General features: G+C 41.1%; 1 protein-coding gene across 1 annotated transcript in view; it reads right to left on the bottom strand.

Annotated features, from left to right (window-relative positions):
- LOC311107223 (relaxin receptor 1-like) overlaps positions 1-12,766 on the bottom strand; it is a gene marked incomplete at both ends in the record, with an annotated part of 92,171 nt that extends 79,405 nt beyond the window's left edge. The window contains 2 exons of the mRNA XM_084149714.1: positions 2,418-2,564; positions 12,724-12,766. Coding sequence (XP_084005840.1) covers positions 2,418-2,564; positions 12,724-12,766 — 190 coding nt within the window. The remainder of the gene's footprint in view (positions 1-2,417; positions 2,565-12,723) is intronic.
- Positions 12,767-22,572: the final 9,806 nt, after the last annotated feature.

Here is a 22,572-nt window from a genome sequence, read left to right as displayed (position 1 = left end):
ATCACCCTCGGTCTGGGGCTCCATGCAAGATCTCACCTTGTGGGGCATCAATGATCATGAGTAAGGTGAGGGATCAGCCCAGAACTACACGGCAGGACCTGGTCAATGACCTGAAGAGAGCTGGGACCACAGTCTCAAAGAAAACCATTAGTAACACACCACGCCGTCATGGATTAAAATCCTGCAGCGCACGCAAGGTCCCCCTGCTCAAGCCAGCGCATGTCCAGGCCCGTCTGAAGTTTGCCAATGACCATCTGGATGATCCAGAGGAGGAATGGGAGAAGGTCATGTGGTCTGATGAGACAAAAATAGAGCTTTTTGATCTAAACTCCACTCGCCGTGTTTGGAGGAAGAAGAAGGATGAGTACAACCCCAAGAACACCATCCCAACCGTGAAGCATGGAGGTGGAAACATCATTCTTTGGGGATGCTTTTCTGCAAAGGGGACAGGACGACTGCGCCGTATTGAGGGGAGGATGGATGGGGCCATGTATCGCGAGATCTTGGCCAACAACCTCCTTCCGTCATTAAGAGCATTGAAGATGGGTCGTGGCTGGTCTTCCAGCATGACAACGACCCGAAACACACAGCCAGGGCAACTAAGGAGTGGCTCCGTAAGAAGCATCTCAAGGTCCTGGAGTGGCCTAGCCAGTCTCCAGACCTGAACCCAATAGAAAATCTTTGGAAGGAGCTGAAAGTCCGTATTGCCCAGTGACAGCCCCGAAACCTGAAGGATCTGGAGAAGGTCTGTATGGAGGAGTGGGCCAAAATCCCTGCTGCAGTGTGTGCAAACCTGGTCAAGACCTACAGGAAACGTATGATCTCTGTAATTGCAAACAAAGGTTTCTGTACCAAATATTAAGTTCTGCTTTTCTGACGTATCAAATACTTATGTCATGCAATAAAATGCACATTAATTACTTAAAAATCATACAATGTGATTTTCTGGATTTTTGTTTTAGATTCCGTCTCTCACAGTTGAAGTGTACCTATGATAAAAATGACAGACCTCTACATGCTTTGTAAGTAGGAAAACCTGCAAAATCGGCAGTGTATCAAATACTTGTTCTCCCCACTGTACATATGCACGCACCACTTTTCCGTTATTTCTTTTTTTTTTCATTTCACTTCACCAATTTGGACTATTTTGTGTATGTCCATTACATGAAATCCAAATAAAAATCCATTTAAAATTACAGATTGTAATGCAACAAAATAGGAAAAACGCCAAGGGGGATGAATACTTTTGCAAGGCACTGTATATAGAGATATATATCAATCTAGATCAGGATTTTCTATTTTGGATGCAATTTGAATGGAGTTGATTGAGAGAGAGAAAGACTGCGAGAGAGTGCTCACATGTGCACTGATTTAAAGCAACGATATTCGAGTGATAGGCTGTTTAAAAAAAGTATAATATTTACAATGAAAAAACTAGGTGACCTCCGAAAGCCAGGTGGAGATGGGTAAATTAGACACGCATTCAGTCTTTATAATACTGTAGCATAGACTATGCTGCAGCAAATGGAGGTCTACCTGTCACAAGAAAAAAAGTGACCATGATGAGATGATAGGTCTACATGCATTGGGAACTGCGCTCCTACAGATTTAGACATCGCATGTAATTTAACAGTTCCATTTCACACCATGCTCTCCGTATAAATAATTCATTATAATTTACGGGTTTCCTGCAGTTATTTATACCGGAAAAAGGAGTGGTTTTAAAAGTCAACAGAACTGACCTTCTGTATGCTGACAATATAAATGTTATTTGTTCGATTTATTCTTATTGCTTGAACATATAACTTTTAAAAATTCATCTAGGGGAATCACTGACTTCAGTACTTGACTTACCATACACTGACATAGAGCCAGGATACAAGCCATTCTAAACAAATGTATAGTTAGGCTATTCATATTTCTCTACCATTTGCTAGCACGTTTCTACTTTGCTTTGATTGATTGTGACACTTAATTATGTCTTGCAGGTGCAACTACTGGCTTCTTGCTTATTATAATCCTGATTTCCTTGATGGAAAAGTTCACAGAAACCCCGTTCATTCTCACATCTGATGCACCGCCACACTTTATTATCAAATATCCAAATATCAAAGTCTGGAGTGCAAGGATCAAAGTGAGCACAGTCAGAATACAATTACTTATAATAAATGAATCAATAAATCAGGGGTGTCAAACTTAATTCGTGGAGGGCCGTGTGTCTGCTGGTCCAGGAGGGCCATGTGTCTGCTGGTTTTTGTTATTTCATTCCAACAGACCTAGACAACCAGGTTAGGGGAGTGGCTAACTAATCAGTGACCTTAATTGATCAATCAACTACAAAGGAGGAGTAAAATCCCCAGACACTCGGCCCTCCAGGACTGGAGTTTGACACATTAATGAATAAACTGACGACTCACCACAGTTCTCCTCGTCCGCTTCATTTCCACAGTCATCGACGCCGTTGCAGTGCATGAGCTGGGGCAGACACATGCTCAGGTTGCCACAAGGGAAATATCCTAGGGGGCAGTCCGTCTTCTCCTCCGAGACGTTGAACGAAGTTCCTGCTGAAAATTCAAGAGCCGTGTTTCAAAGTCGGTGTTTCTCATTGAGTGGGGAATGGGAAAAACATATTATAAGTGGGGAATGGGAAGACATATTATAAGTGGGGAATGGGAACACATTATAACACCAGGGAAAATTAAAGAGTGGTTGCTAATTTTAAAGTTGGTGTATTTCCTTAGTGGAAACATATAATATTATAAGAGCCCTCTAAAAATGATGAAAGTAAACATCTTGCAGTATTGTCCACCCAAGGGGAGCTAGCTCATCAGTCAGTGAGCTCTGGATGGGTTTGTCCAAAACACTTGAGCATTTTCCTATCAATGTTTCAATTAGCAGTCAATTCTGAAAATGTATGAAATATGAAATATTAACAGGGCTTCCATGGTGTTCAGTTCACAGATATGATTTATTCTTAGTTCAGAGTGTTCATGTGCTCTCTGGAGTATAGGCTAGTTGCATAATGCAACAGGGGAACATATCCACCATCTTTTATCTGCTTCCATGATAATCAAACTAAACGGGTGCACTTTTACATGCAAAGGCCCCCCACTGCTTTTTTGCTTCTGAAATATACCCACACATCATACTGTATCTAGTCAGTTATATGTTTCTGAAATATACCCACACATCATACTGTATCTAGTCAGTTATATGTTTCTGAAATATACCCATACATCATACAGTATCTAGTCAGTTATATGTTTCTGAAATATACCCCCACATTATACTGTAGTCAGTTATATGTTTCTGAAATATACCCACACATCATACTGTATCTAGTCAGTTATATGTTTCTGAAATATACCCACACATTATACTGTAGTCAGTTATATGTTTCTGAAATATACCCACACATTATACTGTAGTCAGATGTTTCTGAAATATACCCACACATTATACTGTATCTAGTCAGTTATATGTTTCTGAAATATACCCACACATCATACTGTATCTAGTCAGTTAGATGTTTCTGAAATATACCCACACATCATACTGTAGTCAGTTATATGTTTCTGAAATACACCCACACATTATACTGTAGTCAGTTATATGTTTCTGAAATATACCCACACATTATATTGTAGTCAGTTATATGTTTCTCAAATACAGTGGGGGAAAAAAAGTATTTAGTCAGCCACCAATTGTGCAAGTTCTCCCACTTAAAAAGATGAGAGAGGCCTGTAATTTTCATCATAGGTACACGTCAACTATGACAGACAAAATGAGAAAAAAAAATCCAGAAAATCACATTGTAGGATTTTTAATGAATTTATTTGCAAATGATGGTGGAAAATAAGTATTTGGTCAATAACAAGTTTCTCAATACTTTGTTATATACCCTTTGTTGGCAATGACACAGGTCAAACGTTTTCTGTAAGGTTTTCACACACTGTTGCTGGTATTTTGGCCCATTCCTCCATGCAGATCTCCTCTATAGCAGTGATGTTTTGGGGCTGTCGCTGGGCAACACGGACTTTCAACTCCCTCCAAAGATTTTCTATGGGGTTGAGATCTGGAGACTGGCTAGGCCACTCCAGGACCTTGAAATGCTTCTTACGAAGCCACTCCTTCGTTGCCCGGGCGGTGTGTTTGGGATCATTGTCATGCTGAAAGACCCAGCCACATTTCATCTTCAATGCCCTTGCTGATGGAAGGAGGTTTTCACTCAAAATCTCACGATACATGGCCCCATTCATTCTTTCCTTTACACAGATCAGTCGTCCTGGTCCCTTTGCAGAAAAACAGCCCCAAAGCATGATGTTTCCACCCCCATGCTTCACAGTAGGTATGGTGTTCTTCGGATGCAACTCATCATTCTTTGTCCTCCAAACACGACGAGTTGAGTTTTTACCAAAAAGTTATATTTTGGTTTCATCTGACCATATGACATTCTCCCAATCCTCTTCTGGATCATCCAAATGCACTCTAGCAAACTTCAGACGGGCCTGGACATGTACTGGCTTAAGTAGGGGGACACGTCTGGCACTGCAGGATTTGAGTCCCTGGCGGCGTAGTGTGTTACTGATGGTAGGCTTTGTTACTTTGGTCCCAGCTCTCTGCAGGTCATTCACTAGGTCCCCCTGTGTGGTTCTGGGATTTTTGCTCACCGTTCTTGTGATCATTTTGACCCCACGGGTTGAGATCTTGCGTGGAGCCCCAGATCGAGGGAGATTATCAGTGGTCTTGTATGTCTTCCATTTCCTAATAATTGCTCCCACAGTTGATTTCTTCAAACCAAGCTGCTTACCTATTGCAGATTCAGTCTTCCCAGCCTGGTGCAGGTCTACAATTTTGTTTCTGGTGTCCTTTGACAGCTCTTTGGTCTTGGCCATAGTGGAGTTTGGAGTGTGACTGTTTGAGGTTGTGGACAGGTGTCTTTTATACTGATAACAAGTTCAAACAGGTGCCATTAATACAGGTAACGAGTGGAGGACAGAGGAGCCTCTTAAAGAAGAAGTTACAGGTCTGTGAGAGCCAGAAATCTTGCTTGTTTGTAGGTGACCAAATACTTATTTTCCACCATAATTTGCAAATAAATTCATTAAAAATCCTACAATGTGATTTTCTGGATTCTTTTTCTCAATTTGTCTGTCATAGTTGACGTGTACCTATGATGAAAATTACAGACCTCTCTCATCTTTTTAAGTGGGAGAACTTGCACAATTGGTGGCTGACTAAATACTTTTTTTCCCCACTGTATACCCACACATAATAATAATATGCCATTTAGCAGACGCTTTTTATCCAAAGCGACCCACACATCATACTGTATCTAGTCATTTATATGTTTCTGAAATATACCCACACATCATACTGTATGTAGTCAGTTATTTGTTTCTGAAGCACACAGCTCTGACTGAAGCATTTGTCAATGCAGGCTTGAACCTCAATTTCCAGTAACAATCAAAAACCAATGCAAATCTGCTGACCGCTGACTGCCTCATTTATGCCATACTGATCAATATTCCACCAATGGACCAGGAGAAGTGTTGCTCCTTATGTCAAAGCCATCTTAAATTCAAGTTGGCAGGATCATCTTAGATTATATTGCTGCTACTGCTGTACAACCAACCAGCATCTAACTGCTTTACAAGAGAGGCACTTACAACAATAAAATGGGCATTCTACCTGGTTTGCCCACATTTGTCACAGAGAGTGTAACCAATGAATATTCCCAGTGGGCAAAAGTGGTTGCAATTAAGTCAGGCATGGTTGACACATGGTCATCATGGTTTACTGACCAGATAACAACCAAAAATATGACGTCTTTCCCAGTAGTCTTGACGTAATCACGCTGGGATCATGAGAATGAAGACTACATGAACCCTAACACCTGATAGTGACATCTCAGTGCTTATTGGGGTGACTAGGTGCCTTATTGGGGTGACTAGGTGCCTTATTGGGGTGACTAGGTGCCTTATTGGGGTGACTAGGTGCCTTATTGGGGTGACTAGGTGCCTTTGTCAACGTGCCTTTGAGCAAGGCACTTAACTCTGATTGCTTCTGTTAAATGACTAAAATGTAAATGTATTGTAAAGATGACCATGGTTAAGGGCCATGGTAAGTCATGTGCAAACCTTAGGGCTTTGGCTAACCTCAGCCATGCACTTCATCACAACAGAGACATGAGTGAGGGACCTAGTTTCACACTCGCTCTGAGAAATTCCCTGCTCTCAAAATCAATCATGGAGGTACTGATGTTGTCTAACACAGTTAGAGGAGGAGGATGGTTCCAACCATCCATCAGAGCTTATACACTAAGATAAAATCACAGGTAGGAAAACCAATCTACCGGCTGTAAACTATAGCCATCAACATACTGAAGAGAACTGAAGTCCTTTTGGTGTCTCGTATCATTTCAGAAGAGATACATCAATTATCTTTCAGAAGTCATTGCTCATCCATGCTAATAAGAGCATGTTTCCTTAACAATTCTTGAAACCATGTCTCTTGAGTAACATCATTCTGGATACAGCAATGCATGATGCAACAAGGAAACTCATTCAAAGAGACTTGCAAAGCTATTTATATCTAACATCTGTTCCCAACATGGCAGGTGATGCAGTGAATGGCCTACGCCAATGTTGCGATGCTACACAATCATGTCGGTCAAATTGCATGGCTGCTCGTGGGCAATGTCATCAACTACAACCACAAGAGCCTCACTCCAGTCTATTCATACTGACTGACCATCCCAGAAAATTGCATTTGACCTGAGAAGGTAAATGCCAGTCAAGATGAAACTGTTAACATTGACAACCTTTTCCCAACATTCTCCCTTCGAGACATGAGCATGTCATATACAGTAGTGGCTCGGAAAAATGTGAAGGGACAGAGCAATCAATCTGTGTCTCTACTAGGGTCAACAGGAAGATCCACACACTGTAAAAAAAATCTGCTTGTTTCAACTAAATATTATTATGTAACTAGTTCCACAGCCTTTTTTTTTGTTTACTTAACTTTTTGGTCAAATTGTTGCCAGAGTTTAACAACATTTGTTGGCCTAAACTTAGCTCCAACATGAGAAAACGTAGGCAAAAATTCAGTCAACTTATAATGATGTGTTTGCTCAAATTGTCTCATATGTTCATTCAACTAGAAATTATTATTTGGGTATCTTAACTAAAAAAGGCTGTGGAACTAGTTACAACAACTTAGATATTTGACACACATGATTACATTGTGCATGTTCATTTATACAGTAATTAATTTTCAACATCTCCTTACTTGGGATTGGAACTCACAACCTCTTGGTTAACGGCATTCCAATCTTCCTTCTTTGCCACCGTGTCAACAACTGATTTCACTTGTATTGCTACACTTTGCACTTCAAAGTAACTCTCAGCTCTGTTAAAAGTACACTCTAGAAAAATGATTTAATTTATCATAGTGATTAAGGAGTAACTTTAAAACAGAGTAACATGCCCCACCAACATTAGACAACTATACAGAAAACCCTAAAACTGCTTAAATAAGTAAATAAAATCAATGATGAGAGAATAGTCAGATTAACTACTAATTGACACAGACATGGTGGCGTCGCAGGACGATCAGAATGCCATGTACCAAGAGGTTGTGAGTTCAAATCCCAGGTGAGGACATGTTGAATAATAATTACTGCATAAATGAACATGCACAATTTAGTCAACGTGTGTCAAATATGTAAGTTAAACATTGTATGTTAAAAGCACTGTGTGTGTAACTAGTTCCACAGCCTTAGTTAAGATGCCCACATAATAATTTCTAGTTGAATGAACATGAGACAAGTTGAGCAAACACATAATTTTATATTGACTGAATTTTTGTTACAGTTTTCTTAAGTTGGAGCTAAGTTTGGGCCAACATTTATTTTTTAGTTCAGGTAACACTTGGACCGAAAAGTTGAGTAAACAAAAAAAGGCTGTGGATCCAGTTACTTAATAATAATTAGTTGAAACAACAACATTTGCAGGTATTTTTTATTTATTTTTTACAATGCATAACATTACCATTTCAAGCAACGGAAATTGACATCAAATATCCCCCTGTATCTATAGGCTGCTGTGTATCAGAACAGAGCAATGTCCTTCCAGATACATTACACATACAGTATATCATAGAAGCCAAGTGCTATTTGGACATGTCATGGGATGCATTTGCTACAATATTTACTTTTTTGTTGGTGGCTTACTATTTGATGGCATTCGGCATTCGATAAAGTTATCCCTCCGGATACGGGTGATTATTCAGATAGGTACCACATAATCAAGAAGTGTACCTTTCACTCGTCGCCCCCTCCCCCCCAGCCTCCCACCAACTACTGTCACTTAATTTGACCTTGACTTTTACTTTAAAGTCCATATTTTCCTAAATGTTAATTGGTTCGATGTTGAGATGAGTCTACATCCCATGCCATCTGTTGCATTGCCGTTCCAGATCAACCCCAAATAAAATCTGACTCATGTTCACATTAACGTTTAAAGTAAAATAACCATTGACACATTTTGTTTTGGGAATGAAGTAGCACTTTACGTTAGTCTGCATGGGACACTTTGTTTTGGGAATGAAGTAGCACTTCACGTTAGTCTGCATGGGACACTGTTTTGGGAATGAAGTAGAACTTTACGTTAGTCTGCATGGGACACTGTTTTGGGAATGAAGTAGCACTTTACGTTAGTCTGCATGGGACACTTTATTTTGGGAATTAAGTAGCACTTTATGTTAGTCTGCATGGGACACTTTGTTTTGGGAATTAAGTAGCACTTTACCTTAGTCTGCATGGGACACTTTGTTTTGGGAATGAAGTAGCACTTTAAATTAGTCTGCATGGGACACTTTGAAATACATCTGCCTTTCATGTAGCCTGTGTGCTCAATGACTTTTTCATGCCAAATGAATGCCAAATGAATCTGAATCAATACTAAGAATATCTCGATCTGTGTACAAAATCAATGCACATTAACGATCAAGTTTGAGGAAGAAACTGCTATTGCAGTGTCCCAAATAACCCTGTGGCAAAGTTATTTTGGTCAACTGATGTTAACTGACAGTCTCTCAGTCCATCTGTCAATGTGGACCCTTTCCAGCACTGAGCCGCAGAGCAACCTGTCACTAACATGGCTGACTTGTCAGTCAGGATACTGTAGGAGGTCTACCTTTTTTCACCCCAAATATTTGCATATCATTTTAATTAATTGGAGCTCATTTTATTTAATCAATTTGTGACACCTGTAGTGCATGACAGGGTGATCTAGCCTATCTGAGCTTGCCTATCAGAATTGTTTTAAGATGGCCATACTATGGATCATTTTGCTATTTGATTTAGAATTGTAGGACCCCTGTAGGTATAATAAAAATATATAAAACATTATTTGACAAAATATTGAATTTGGCCTTTACTGCTACTGCTACAGACAGTCAAAAAATAAATCATAAGAAATAAGGTTTTGAAGTGTCTGTCCTATATCTAGGAGATAAAGGAAATCCCATGAAATATAACTTTTTACAACTTATTTAACCCCTTTTTTTGTTGCCACAAAACTACTTCCATAAATTTTTTTAACTGGTACCAGGTTACCTTCAGATGAGTCCTATGACACTTGTGGGGGTCGTAGCAGAATGGAGAACACCATCGTGTTCGTGAGAATCTACCCTTTCAATAGTGGGGTTCGGACGCTACAGACAGAAGTTGTCACATTGGCAGTACCGACTTCAGACAAGTCCCGTGGGGCTTGTGGGGGTCATAGAGCCCAAACCGTTCGGACTACAGAATTGTTTATGAGAAGACCGATTTTCAGGACGTCTCCTGGTCTGACAAACACGACTGTAGCTCTGCCACCTTCCACCTCAGATGCGGAAGGCTGAAATCAGCGGATGCGTTGGATTGAGACGCAGCCATGCAAAAAAACATATCTCTAGCTTAAACAGACAGATTTGATGGGGACTTTGTATTATGTTAATTAGATTGACACGCGACACAAGGGGGTTTAAGATAGTCACTGTCATATTTAGAAGGAGAAAAAAATACTTTTGAACAGTCAATGCCTAACGTAGCCTAGGGCAGGGATCGTGTACCCCAATGTTTTCTGAGCAATTTGATTTTAGACATAAAAGACTGTAAAATTACTAGGAATTCATCTCAAAGTGATTTTAATTAAGGAAATCTATTCCCAAGTATTTCCACTCATAAATAGAGACATACACAGGGTGTACAAAACATTAGGAACATCTTCCTAATGTTGAGCTTCACCCCCTTTTGCCCTAAGAAAAGCCTCAATTCATCGGGGCATGGACTCTACAAGGTGTCGAATGCATTCCACAGGGATGCTGGCCCATGATGACTTCAATGCTTCCCACAGTTGTGTCAAGTTGGCTGGATGTCCTTTGGGTGGTAGACCATTCTTGATACACACGAGAAACTGTTGAGCGTGAAAAACACAGCAGCGGTGTAGTTCTTGACTCACTCAAACAGGTGTGCCTGGCACCTACTACCATACCTCATTCAAAGGCACTTAAATATTTTGTCCTACCCATTCACACTCTGAATGGCACACACACACACACAATCTATGTCTCATTGTCTCAAGGCTTAAAAATCCTTCTTTAACCTGTCTCCTCCCCTTCATCTACACTAATGAAGGGGAGTGGATTTAACAGGTAACATCAATAAGGGATCATAGATTTCACCTGGATTCACCTGGTCAGTCTGTCATGGAAAGAGCAGGTGTTCCTAATGTTTTGTGATTGTGCACCAATGTAATCAAAGTTTGAAATTATTATGTTTTTGTCAAATACAATATCTGTTTGGGATTCTTGCGTCAATTTGCAGAGTACAAATGATTTATAATTATGTTCCGGCCCCCCGACCATCCGCTCAAAATAAATGGGCCCACGGCTGAATCTAGTTGATGACCCCTGACCTAGGGTATGTGGTGACTGACAACACTTATAGCTGGATTACTCATTTCACTGAATGAAATTGATGCATGCAGGCACAAAAGTTACTCAATGATCTTGATCATCACTTTTAAACAAGCTACAATTGTCATGGAAATATTAAATAAAGCAAACGTTCTCAGATGTGTCATACAATATACGTAATGTTGAATTATTGATTTTACTAATCAATATTTGTTTGATATCTGCAAGTGGTGAAAATGTAATTTTAGAATATGACTCTCAGGGCCAAAATCTTTGCCATGCTAATTTGAGAAAAGCCCATGGCAAGATTCTGACATGTTATATTTAGTGTATGAGCCACAATATGTATCTCGATGGTATGAGCATCATAAAGGAGCTGGTTTCTATATCATTCTCCACTGACGTTCATTCCACATCATTGAAATAAGGTGAACAGTTATGTAAAAAGGTCCCATGATGACCTCAATGCTCTCTTGTAAACAAATGGTGGGAAAATACATTATTTATATGACTGAGAATAATATTTCTCAACCCTTGCAAATGAGTCTCTCCAAACTGCATAAACAGCACCACAGCAATGTAATATCTCAATGTGAAACATCAGCAGCCAGCAGTCATTAAAGGTGCAATATGCAGAAATCGCTCCGCCATTTCCTGGTTGCTAAATTCTATTAGTTTGCCTAATTTCAATTTATGTGACAAAACAAGCAATGTAGAGCCCTCAAAGTCAACTCTCGACCTCGAAGCCAGTTCCACTGCGTTTTTTCATTATTGCACTTTAAACAGGAACTGATTTAGACCTGGAACACCAGGTGGGTGCAATTAATTATCAGGTAGAAGAGAAAACCAGCAGGCTCCGGACCTCGTAGGGTAAGAGTTGAGTAAGTAGTTGAGTAGTGTCTCGGATTTACATACAACATCATACGAAATGCTCTGAGACCAGATTTGGACTTCCGTTTTGTTTGATATGTTACAGATTACAATTCTTATGATATGTTACGATTTGCAATATGTACAATATGTTACGAATTGCAATTCGTACAATATGTTTCGAATCTGTAAAACGTATGTTACAAATTCCAATTTGTTGTGGCTAACATTTGCTAGGTGGCTAACGCTAACGTTAGCTAGGCTAAGGGTTAGGGCTTAAGGTCAGGGTTAAGGTTAGGAGTTAGGTTAAAGGGTTAAGGTTATGGTTATGGTTAGCTAACATGATAAGTAGTTGCAAAGTTGCTAAAATTGTCCGTGATGAGATTTGAACACATAACCTTTGGGTTGCTAGGTGTTCGCATTATATGCCCACCCATCCACCCTTATGTAACCACACAAAACGTAACATATCATACTAATTTGATCTCCCGGATTTACGTTTACTATGTTAAGTTTAGTCCATGAGACCAGGCTACAACTGCGAAGGCATTTATATACCATAACGAATTGATTTTCCAGGGTTTTCTCATTTCATGCCATAATAGAGCATTTAAAAGTAATTTCATCTGTCAAGTGTCCCACAGTATTTCCGATAGCAAAGCTACAGTATAGGCTGCATTTAGCTGCATCTATTGCAATATACAAGTCTAAGATGTTGAAGCTAAGCAAACTTCCAGAAAACCAGTATAAAATATAAATGCAAACAATGCCAGAATTGGAGGGGAAAACAGATCAAATACAGGCATAAACCATACAGTAGCATCAATAAATATTGGTACATTATAGAGTTAACAAACTGATGTGCAACATATATCATTAGGATAAACATACCTGTCACTCCACACATGAGAATCCAAGCGACATAAGCGCGCATATTTAACTGTAACATTAAAAACACGAGAAAACAGAAGTTTTAGTTTTCTTCGAAGCGTCCAACGCGTAGACTAAGAACTGCAGTTACCATGATGGACTAGGCTACTAGGTAGTTAAAGTTTGTCAAGATGAGGTTGGTAAGGATGGTTAGCGGCTGTCTACTGCCAGCAGGAGAGAAACCGATTCGAAACTGCTCCAGAGAATCAATTTCCATCAACTGGCGCGCGGAAATCTACACTGCCGCTCTAGAGCGCGTGCGACCCGTTTGTCATCAACAGAGTGAAAGGGAGACCGAGAGAGAGAGAGAGAGAGAGAGAGAGAGAGAGAGAGAGAGAGAGAGAGAGAGAGAGAGAGAGAGAGAGAGAGAGAGAGAGAGAGAGAGAGCGAGAGAGCAAGAGAGACAGAGAAAGACAGAGAAAGAAAGATGGAGAAAGAGATGGATGGATAGATAGATACAAAGAGAGATAGAGAAAGAAAGAGAGAGAGCGAGAGAGAGAGAGCGAGAGAAAGAAAGAAAGAAAGAGAGATGGATACATAGAGACAGAGAAAGAGAGAGAGAAAGAAAGACAGTGAGATAGATACATAGAGAGTGACAGAGAGAGAGAGAGAGAGAGAGAGAGAGAGAGAGAGAGAGAGAGAGAGAGAGAGAGAGAGAGAGAGAGAGAGAGAGAGAGCGAAAGAGAGAGAGAGAGAGAGAGAGAGAGAGAGAGAGAGAGAGAGAGAGCGAGAGAGAGAGAGCGAGAGAGAGAGACCATAGTTTGTGTCTGCAGGTAGAATGATGAAAACAGTTCCCATAAATAAATGTTTTCCACCGAAGGGGAGCACGTTTGATGTAGGCCTACCCTGTATAAAGAAAATAAAAGTTCCTTGTTAACAAGCACTATTGTGCCCAGTCGTGTTTTTGCAGCATAAGAAGAATTGGGCTATGTTTGTCTCACCCTGGAAAGCTGTTTGCTGGCAGATGAAAACATAATGGCAGATTTACCCAAAAATTGCACCAGTTACAAAGCTGGTGCCTGGTTTTTACAGCAGGGGATAAAACCAACAAACCGTTTTCATTTACACTTCTCTACAATGCCTATTTATTTAGCCTATTTATTTGGCCTATTTGTTGAGAAAAACAGCAAACTTTTCTCCTGATCCAAAAGTGTAATATTTTCTCCTGATCCATGTATAAAATAATGCTGATTAGACAATACTTCTGAAATAGCTTGGGGTCAGACACAATTCAATACAACATGTTTTGAGTTAGAACCGAACAATTATTTGGTTAACATCAGAAAAACTGCTGAACTATGGTTTTCAATTATACCATTTCTTACACTTCATACTCCAACATTGATAAGCTTGCTACAGTTCATTTCAGAACCTTCCCACTGGGCACAGATGTCAATTCAACGTCTATTCCATGTTGGTTCAGCATCATTTAATTGAAATAACAGGGAAACAATGTTGATTCAACCAGTGTGTCCAGTGTTTTCTTTCTAAAGGAAACTTCTTGAGTGGCATTTGGTGGTGCACGCAACACTGACAGCAAAATAATGTCCTGTAGCAAATTCTGTCAGTCCAACACTTTAGAAATTACACCAAGAGGTCCAAACCTTTCTCTAAAATGTTGTGCACAAATTTGTTTACATCCCTGTTAGTGAACATTTCTCCTTGCCAAGATAATCCATCCACCTAACAGGTGTGGCATATCAAGAAGCTGATTAAACAGCATGATCATTACACAGGTGGACCTTGTGCTGGGGACAATAAAAGGTTACTCTAGAATGTGCAGTTTTGTCACACAACACAATGTCACAGATGTCTCAAGTTTTTTGAGTGAGCGCGCAAGCTGCATGCTGACTGCAAAAATTTCCACCAGAGCAATTGCCAGAGAATTGAATGTTCATTTCTTTTTTTTCTTTTTATTTCACCTTTATTTAATCAGGTAAGCCAGTTGAGAACAGGTTCTCATTTACAACTGCGACCTGGCCAAGATAAAGCAAAGCAGTGCAATAAAAACAACAGAGTTACATATGGGGTAAAACAAAACATAAAGTCAAAAATACAACAGAAAATATATATACAGTGTGTGCAAATGTAACAAGTTATGGAGGTAAGGCAATAAATAGGCTATAGTGCAAAATAATTACAATAGTATTAACACTGGAATGCTAGATGTGCAAGAGATTATGTGCAAATAGAGATACTGGGGTGCAAAATAGCAAAATAAATAACAATATAGGGATGAGGTAGTTGGGTGGGCTAATTTCAGATGGGCTGTGTACAGGTGCAGTGATCGGTAAGGTGCTCTGACAACTGATGCTTAAAGTTATTGAGGGAGATAAGAGTCTCCAGCTTCAGAGATTTTTGCAATTCGTTCCAGTCATTGGCAGCAGAGAACTGGAAGGAATGGCGGCCAAAGGAGGTGTTGGCTTTGGGAATGACCAGTGAGATATACCTGCTGGAGCGCAGACTACGGGTGGGTGCTGCTATGGTGACCAATGAGCTAAGATAAGGCGGGGATTTGCCTAGCAGTGATTTATAGATGGCCTGGAGCCAGTGGGTTTGACGACGAACATGTAGTGAGGACCAGCCAACAAGAGCGTACAGGTCACAGTGGTGGGTAGTGTATGGGGCTTTGAAGACAAAACGGATGGCACTGTGATAGACTACATCCAATTTGCTGAGTAGTGTTGGAGGCTATTTTGTAAATGACATCGCCGAAGTCAAGGATCGGTAGGATAGTCAGTTTTACTAGGGCATGTTTGGCAGCATGAGTGAAGGAGGCTTTGTTGCGAAATAGGAAGCCGATTCTAGATTTAACTTTGGATTGGAGATTCTTTATGTGAGTCTGGAAGTTGAGTTTACAGTCTAACCAGACACCTAGGTATTTGTAGTTGTCCACATACTCTAGGTCAGACCCGTCGAGAGTGGTGATTCTAGTCGGGTGGGCGGGTGCCAGCAGCGTTCGATTGAAAAGTATGCATTTAGTTTTACTAGTGTTTAAGAGCAGTTGGAGGCTACTGAAGGAGTGTTGTATGGCATTGAAGCTCGTTTGGAGGTTTGTTAACACAGTGTCCAATGAAGGGCCAGATGTATACAAAATGGTGTCGTCTGCGTAGAGGTGGATCTGAGAGTCACCAGCAGCAAGAGCGACATCATTGATATACACGGAGAAAAGTGTCGGCCCAAGAATTGAACCCTGTGGCACCCCCATAGAGACTGCCATAGGTCCAGACAACAGGCCCTCCGATTTGACACACTGAACTCTATCTGAGAAGTAGTTGGTGAACCAGGCGAGGCAGTCATTTGAGAAACCAAGGCTATTTAATCTGCCATTAAGAATGCGGTGGTTGACAGAGTCGAAAGCTTTGGCCAGGTCGATGAAGACGGCTGCACAGTACTGTCTATTATCAATCGCGGTTATAATATCGTTTAGGACCTTGAGCGTGGCTGAAGTGCACCCATGACCAGCTCGGAAACCGGATTGCATAGCGGAGAAGGTACGGTGGTATTCGAAATGGTCGGTGATCTGTTTGTTAACTTGGCTTTCAAATACTTTCGAAAGGCAGGGCAGGATGGATATAGGTCTGTAGCAGTTTGGATCTAGAGTGTCACCCCCTTTGAAGAGGGGGATGACCGCGGCAGCTTTCCAATCTCTGGGGATCTCAGACGTTATGAAAGAGAGGTTGAACAGACTAGTAATAGGGGTTGCGACAATTTCGGCGGCTAGTTTTAGAAAGAAAGGGTCCAGATTGTCTAGCCCAGCTGATTTGTAGGGGTCCAGATTTTGCAGCGCTTTCAAAACATCAGCTGTCTGAATTTGTGTGAAGGAGAAGCGGGGGGGGGGGCATGGGCAAGTTGCAGCAGAGGGTGCAGAGTTGGTGGCCGGGGTAGTGGTAGCCAGATGGAAAGCATGGCCAGCTGTAGCAAAATGCTTGTTGAAATTCTCGATTATTGTAGATTTATCGGTGGTGATAGTGTTTCCTAGCCTCAGTGCAGTGGGCAGCTGGGAGGAAGTGCTCTTATTCTCCATGGATTTTACAGTGTCCCAAAACTTTTTGGAGTTAGTGCTACAGGATGCAAATTTCTGTTTGAAAAAGTTAGCCTTTGCTTTCCTGACTGCTTGTGTATATTGGTTCCTAACTTCCCTGAAAAGTTGCATATCGCGGGGGCTATTTGATGCTAATGCTGTACGCCACAGGATGTTTTTGTGCTGGTCAAGGGCAGTCAAGTCTGAGGAGAACCAGGGGCTATATCGGTTCTTAGTTCTGTATTTTTTGAATGGGGCATGTTTATTTAAGATTGAGAGGAAATTACTTTTAAGGAACAACCAGGCATCCTCTACTGACGGAATGAGATCTATATCCATCCAGGATACCTGGGCCAGGTCAATTAGGAAGGCCTGCTCGCTAAATTGTTTTAGGGAGCGTTTGACAGTGATGAGGGGTGGTCGTTTGACCGCGGACCCGTTACGGACGCAGGCAATGAGGCAGTGATCGCTGAGATCCTGGTTGAAGACAGCTGAGGTGTATTTAGAGGGTATGTTAGTCAGGATGATATCTATGAGGGTACCCATGTTTACGGATTTAGGGTTGTACCTGGTAGGTTCGTTGATAATTTGCGTGAGGTTGAGGGCATCTAGTTTGGATTGTAGGATGGCTGGGGGATTAAGCATATCCCAATTTAGGTCACCAAGCAGTACGAACTCTGAGGATAAATGGGGGGCAATCAATTCACATATGGTGTCCAGGGCACAGCTGGGGGCTGAGGGGGGTCTGTAGCAAGCGGCAACAGTGAGAGACTTATTTCTGGAAAGGTGGATTTTTAGAAGTAGAAGCTCAAACTGTTTGGGCACAGACCTGGATAGTATGATAGAGCTCTGCAGGCTATCTCTACAATAGATTGCAACTCCACCCCCTTTGGCAGTTCTATCTAGACGGAAAATGTTATAGTTGGGGATGGAAATTTCAGAATTTTTGGTGGCCTTCCTGAGCCAGGATTCAGACACTGCTAGAACATCAGGGTTGGCGGAGTGTGCTAACGCAGTGAATAACTCAAACTTAGGAAGTAGACTTCTGATATTTATGTGCAAGAAACCAAGACTTTTGCGATTACAGAAGTCAGCAAATGATAGCGCCTGGGGAGTAGGAGTGATACTGAGGGCTGCAGGGCCTGGGTTAGCCTCTACATCACCAGAGGAACAGAGGAGGACTAGAATAAGGATACGGCTAAAGGCTTTAAGAACTGGTCTTCTAGTGCGTTGGGTACATAGAATAAAGGGGGAAGATTTCCGGGTGTTATAGAAAAGATTCAGGGCATTATGTACAGACAAGGATATGGAAGGATATGAGTAAAGTGGAGGTAAACCTAAGCGTTGGGTAACAATGAAAGAGATAGCATCGCTGGAGGCATCAATTGAGTCGGTCTCCGCGTGTATAGGGGGTGGGACAAAGGAGCTATCTAAGCCAGGTTTAGCTGGGCTGGGGGGTCTACAGTAAAATAGTACAATTAGAAATAACCGAAACAACAATAAGCTAACCATGTTTGGGCTGAGGCTAAACATAAACAGGATGTAGTACCGTAAAAAGGAACAGTCCAGCAGACATCAGCTGTATAGCTGAGTTATCGTAAGGTCCGGTGAACAGCAATAGGATAGTTCGAGTGAGAGGCCACGGCTAGCGTGTGCTAGCGGGCCGGGGCTAGCAGATGGAATCTTTGTGGTTAACGTCGTAACCACATCAGACGATTTCGTCGGCAGACCAGTCGTGTAGGATCGGCGGGGCTCCGTGTCAACACTAGGTGGTCCCGTCCGGTTGACAGAGAGGTAGATAGCCGGGAGATTTCTCTACCATAAGCCGCCTCCAATGTCATTTTAGAGAATTTGGCACTACGTCCAACCGGCCTCACAACCGCAGACCACGTGTAACCACACCAGCCCAGGATCTCCACATCCGGCTTCTTCACCTGTGGGATCGTCTGAGACCAGCCACCTGGACAACTGATGAAACTGATGAGTATTTTGGTCTGTAATAAATACTTTTTGTGGGGAAAAAGTCATTGTGATTGGCTGGGCTTTGCTCCCCAGTTGGTGGGCCTGGCTCCCCAGTGGTTGGGCCTATGCCCTCCCAGGCCCACCAATGGTTGCGCCCGTGCCCCGTCATGTGAAATCCATAGATTAGGGCCTAATTTATTTAAGTTGACTGATTTCCTTAAATGAACTGTAACTCAGTAAAATCGTTGAAATTGTTGCATGTTGCGTTTATATCTTTGTTCAGTATAGATATACCTGTTTTGGTCTTTACTGACAGTGCTAGCCTGAAGCGTGGGAGGCTGACGTGTGAGTGAATGAGGGCTACTTATTTCCCCTTCGTCCTTGTCTTTATTCTCAGCAATGCTTCAGCCCATCACTAATACATCCCACTCTAACACATTAAGCCTGTACTGTATTGTAACTATAACAGTGCTTTATTACCAAGTCCTGAGGGCAGAGTTGATATAGAGTGGTCCATTAACATCCTAATGCCAAAGTATGGCACGGTAATCCTCAGAACAACGTTGAATTACATCAATGTATCGGGCTCTTATAAGGAAGGAGGACTGGATTTGCTGCAATATTATTGTCAGTGGGGGTTTCTGTGGATGGGCATTAACATACAACATGCCTTGAGGAATGTGTTCTGCTATGGCCTAGGGGTTTTGACAGGACAGAGTGATCCATGCCTGCTATCTGATATGCAGCTTGTGTGTCCATCTTATCACCCTCTCTCCAGCAGCTTCAAAAGGTATCCGTGAAATTAGTCTCTCCGCTATGAATTTGCATGCAGTTTCAAGTGTCCATCTCGTGTGTCCTTGTGTCGACATTTTGCGAGGTTTAACTTGTTAGGAAAATAGAAACATTTGAGGTGACATTAAGTAAAAGTAAGACCAGAAAGTGCCATGAAGATGATTGATGGAAGTTGTCAACATACCTGTTATTTAAGCCACAGAAACAAACAATGTGAATGGTGTGGATGCAACACGTTTCAGGTTTCTCCTTCAGGTAGTGTAACCAGGTAAATGGGAGTTCTTGACCTAAGGAAATAAGAATCTGGAGTGTATTCACAGGGCAACTTACTGTATATCCTGTGAGATAAAAACTTCAAAACATGTTCTTAAATTGCAAGGATTCCCTACCTCCTATTCTATCAATTCCAAATTAAACTTCAGCTCAACTAAGTCTGGTTATTGTCTCGCTCTCACGCTCTCTCAATAATGAAATGAGACAGAATGTAATATAAAATACAAATTCAATCATAGGAACATATTTGAACTGAAAGGGTTTGATATCAGTGGATAGAGGAGGTTTACTGTACGTACAGTAAATAGTGGTTGGTCTTTGTGCTGTGACAATGGCATTCATGGCATTGTCACATGCCAAACAGCACGGGCACTGCCAACCTCGCCAACACAATTGTCTTCTCATTATCTTGCCTCTTTACTGATTGGGGTTGTATCTCTCTTCTCACAAAACGGAGTACATCTGAGGTTACTCTGGAATGATCTGCCTCTCTTCTGTAGCCCATATCTTTCTCTACCCATAGCTAACATACAATAAATGCCTATTATCATTTGGACTCCATATGGCTGCACTCCATTGAGAATACACTGAAAAGGTTTATTTTCTTTCTGATAAGCTTATGTTGATTCACTTCTAGAATATTCTCCACACATTCCCTGTCGTTGGGCTCTCTGTATACATACTGCCGACCACTGGCTTTCTATTAGGTTGTCAGGGATTCAAAGCTGAACTCCAGTCTTGACATAGATAAAATTGGCAGCATTTGCATGTTAAAGGGAACCATAAAAATCCAAATATAATTCCCTCCATTTCACTCAGTGGTTTCACGACCTGCATGCATTTGGATTGGAATTTTTTAAAAGGAAAATATACCTTTATTAAACTAGAAAGGTTATTTAAGTCAGAAACCATCCTACAAACCATGCTGTGAAACCATACTAGAAACTATACTGTGCAACCATATTGTGAAACCATACTGTGCAACCATTATATAAACCATACTGTGAAAATATACTGTGAAACCATACTAGAAACCATACTGTGCAACCAAACTGTTAAACCATACTAGAAACTATACTGTGAAACCATACTGTGGAACCCATACTGTGAAACCATACTGTGGAACCCATACTGTGGAACCCATACTGTGGAACCCATACTGTGGAACCCATACTGTGAAACCATACTGTGGAACCCATACTGTGGAACCCATACTGTGAAACCATACTGTGGAACCATACTGTGCCTTTGAATGATTACCCTCTTACCTGACCTGAATCTGTTAAGATGCCGACAACACAATACAAGCAAGATGAGGTAGAAGGTCTGTGCCAAAATCCAATGAGTCGTCTAATTAAGTTAGTGAATTAATTAATCTCATTGATAGCCCTTATAAATGTCAAGTTATTTAGCAGCATTATCGAGACAGTTTTAATTTGGCTTTTTCATTTGGCTGATTTGGAAATATTTTTGTGGTTATGAATACCACTTGACTAAATTAAAATGTTAATTTGATTCATTGACGTGTACAGTATTGTCCGACAAGAGGAACATCTTACCACAGCTCACACATTACACACACAATCCACACAGGAACACAGTCCACACAGAAACACAGTCCACACAGGAACACAGTCCATACAGGAACACAGTCCACACAGGAACACAATCCACACAGGAACAAAGTCCACACAGGAACACAGTCCACACAGGAACACAGTCCACACAGGAACACAAAAAGTAGACAGTTAGACATAAATAGTATCCAACCTGCACATACAGGAAGAAGAAGGAAGGAAGGGAGGAATCACGATGGTTGATAATGGCGATAGCCCCTTGGATGAAACTCCTCCCGAAGCGTGCAGTGTAGCATTTCATTCCTCTGACCTGATGGGAGAAAGGGAAAGGGAAAGAGATCAAAGTGATTAGTTGGATGGTCTGACATGTGGCAGGTTTCCACTGGATATCACGTTTGTTCAGTAGGGAGAGTTTGGGATTGGGGAGGTTGGAATGGGGAGTCTGATTTTGGCAGTTCATTTTTAACACTCTTTGTCAAACACAGGTGTCTCTCTTCTTTGACATTTATCCAGTGGAAACCAAAGCTCATCAAGAATGAATGAGCAGGTCATGCCACTCACACACATCTCACTATCGGCATATGGATGTTTGTAAGGACCTGGGAGACCCCTTTAAGAAAGGGTTGATGGTAGGAAAATGAAATCTAATTGGAATTAACTTGAGTAATTACTTTAGTATACAGTTGCTGATGGTAGAAAACCTGATTATTTCATTTGAGTAAATACTGAATTATATTCTTCTTTAGTATGTAAAAAACCTGATACATTTAATTTGAGTTTTAGCTAAATGTTGTAATTTTCTACTTTAGTGGTAAGACTCATACAGTGCCTTCAGAAAGTATTCACAGCCCTTGAAGTTTTTAAAACAAATTAATTAAAATGAAAAGCTGAAATATCTTGAGTCAATAAGTATTCAACCCCTTTGTTATGGCATGCCTAAATAAGTTCAGGGGTAAAAATGTGCTTAACAAGTCACATAATAACATGCTTAACATTATTTTTGAATGACTACCTCGTATCTGTACCCCACACACACAATTATCTGTAAGGTCCCTCAGTTGAGCTGTGAATTTCAAACACAGATTCAACCACAAAGACCAGGGAGGTTTTCCAATGCCTTGCAAAGAAGGGCACCTATTGGTAGATGGGGGAGAAAAAGAAAAGCAGACATTGAACTGCAAA

The sequence above is a fragment of the Coregonus lavaretus genome (genome assembly GCF_964263955.1).
Source record: "Coregonus lavaretus genome assembly, chromosome: 32".
Lineage (NCBI taxonomy): Eukaryota > Metazoa > Chordata > Actinopteri > Salmoniformes > Salmonidae > Coregonus > Coregonus lavaretus.
Note: the sequence above shows the minus strand (reverse complement) of the source record. Positions and strands in the feature narration are given on the sequence as shown.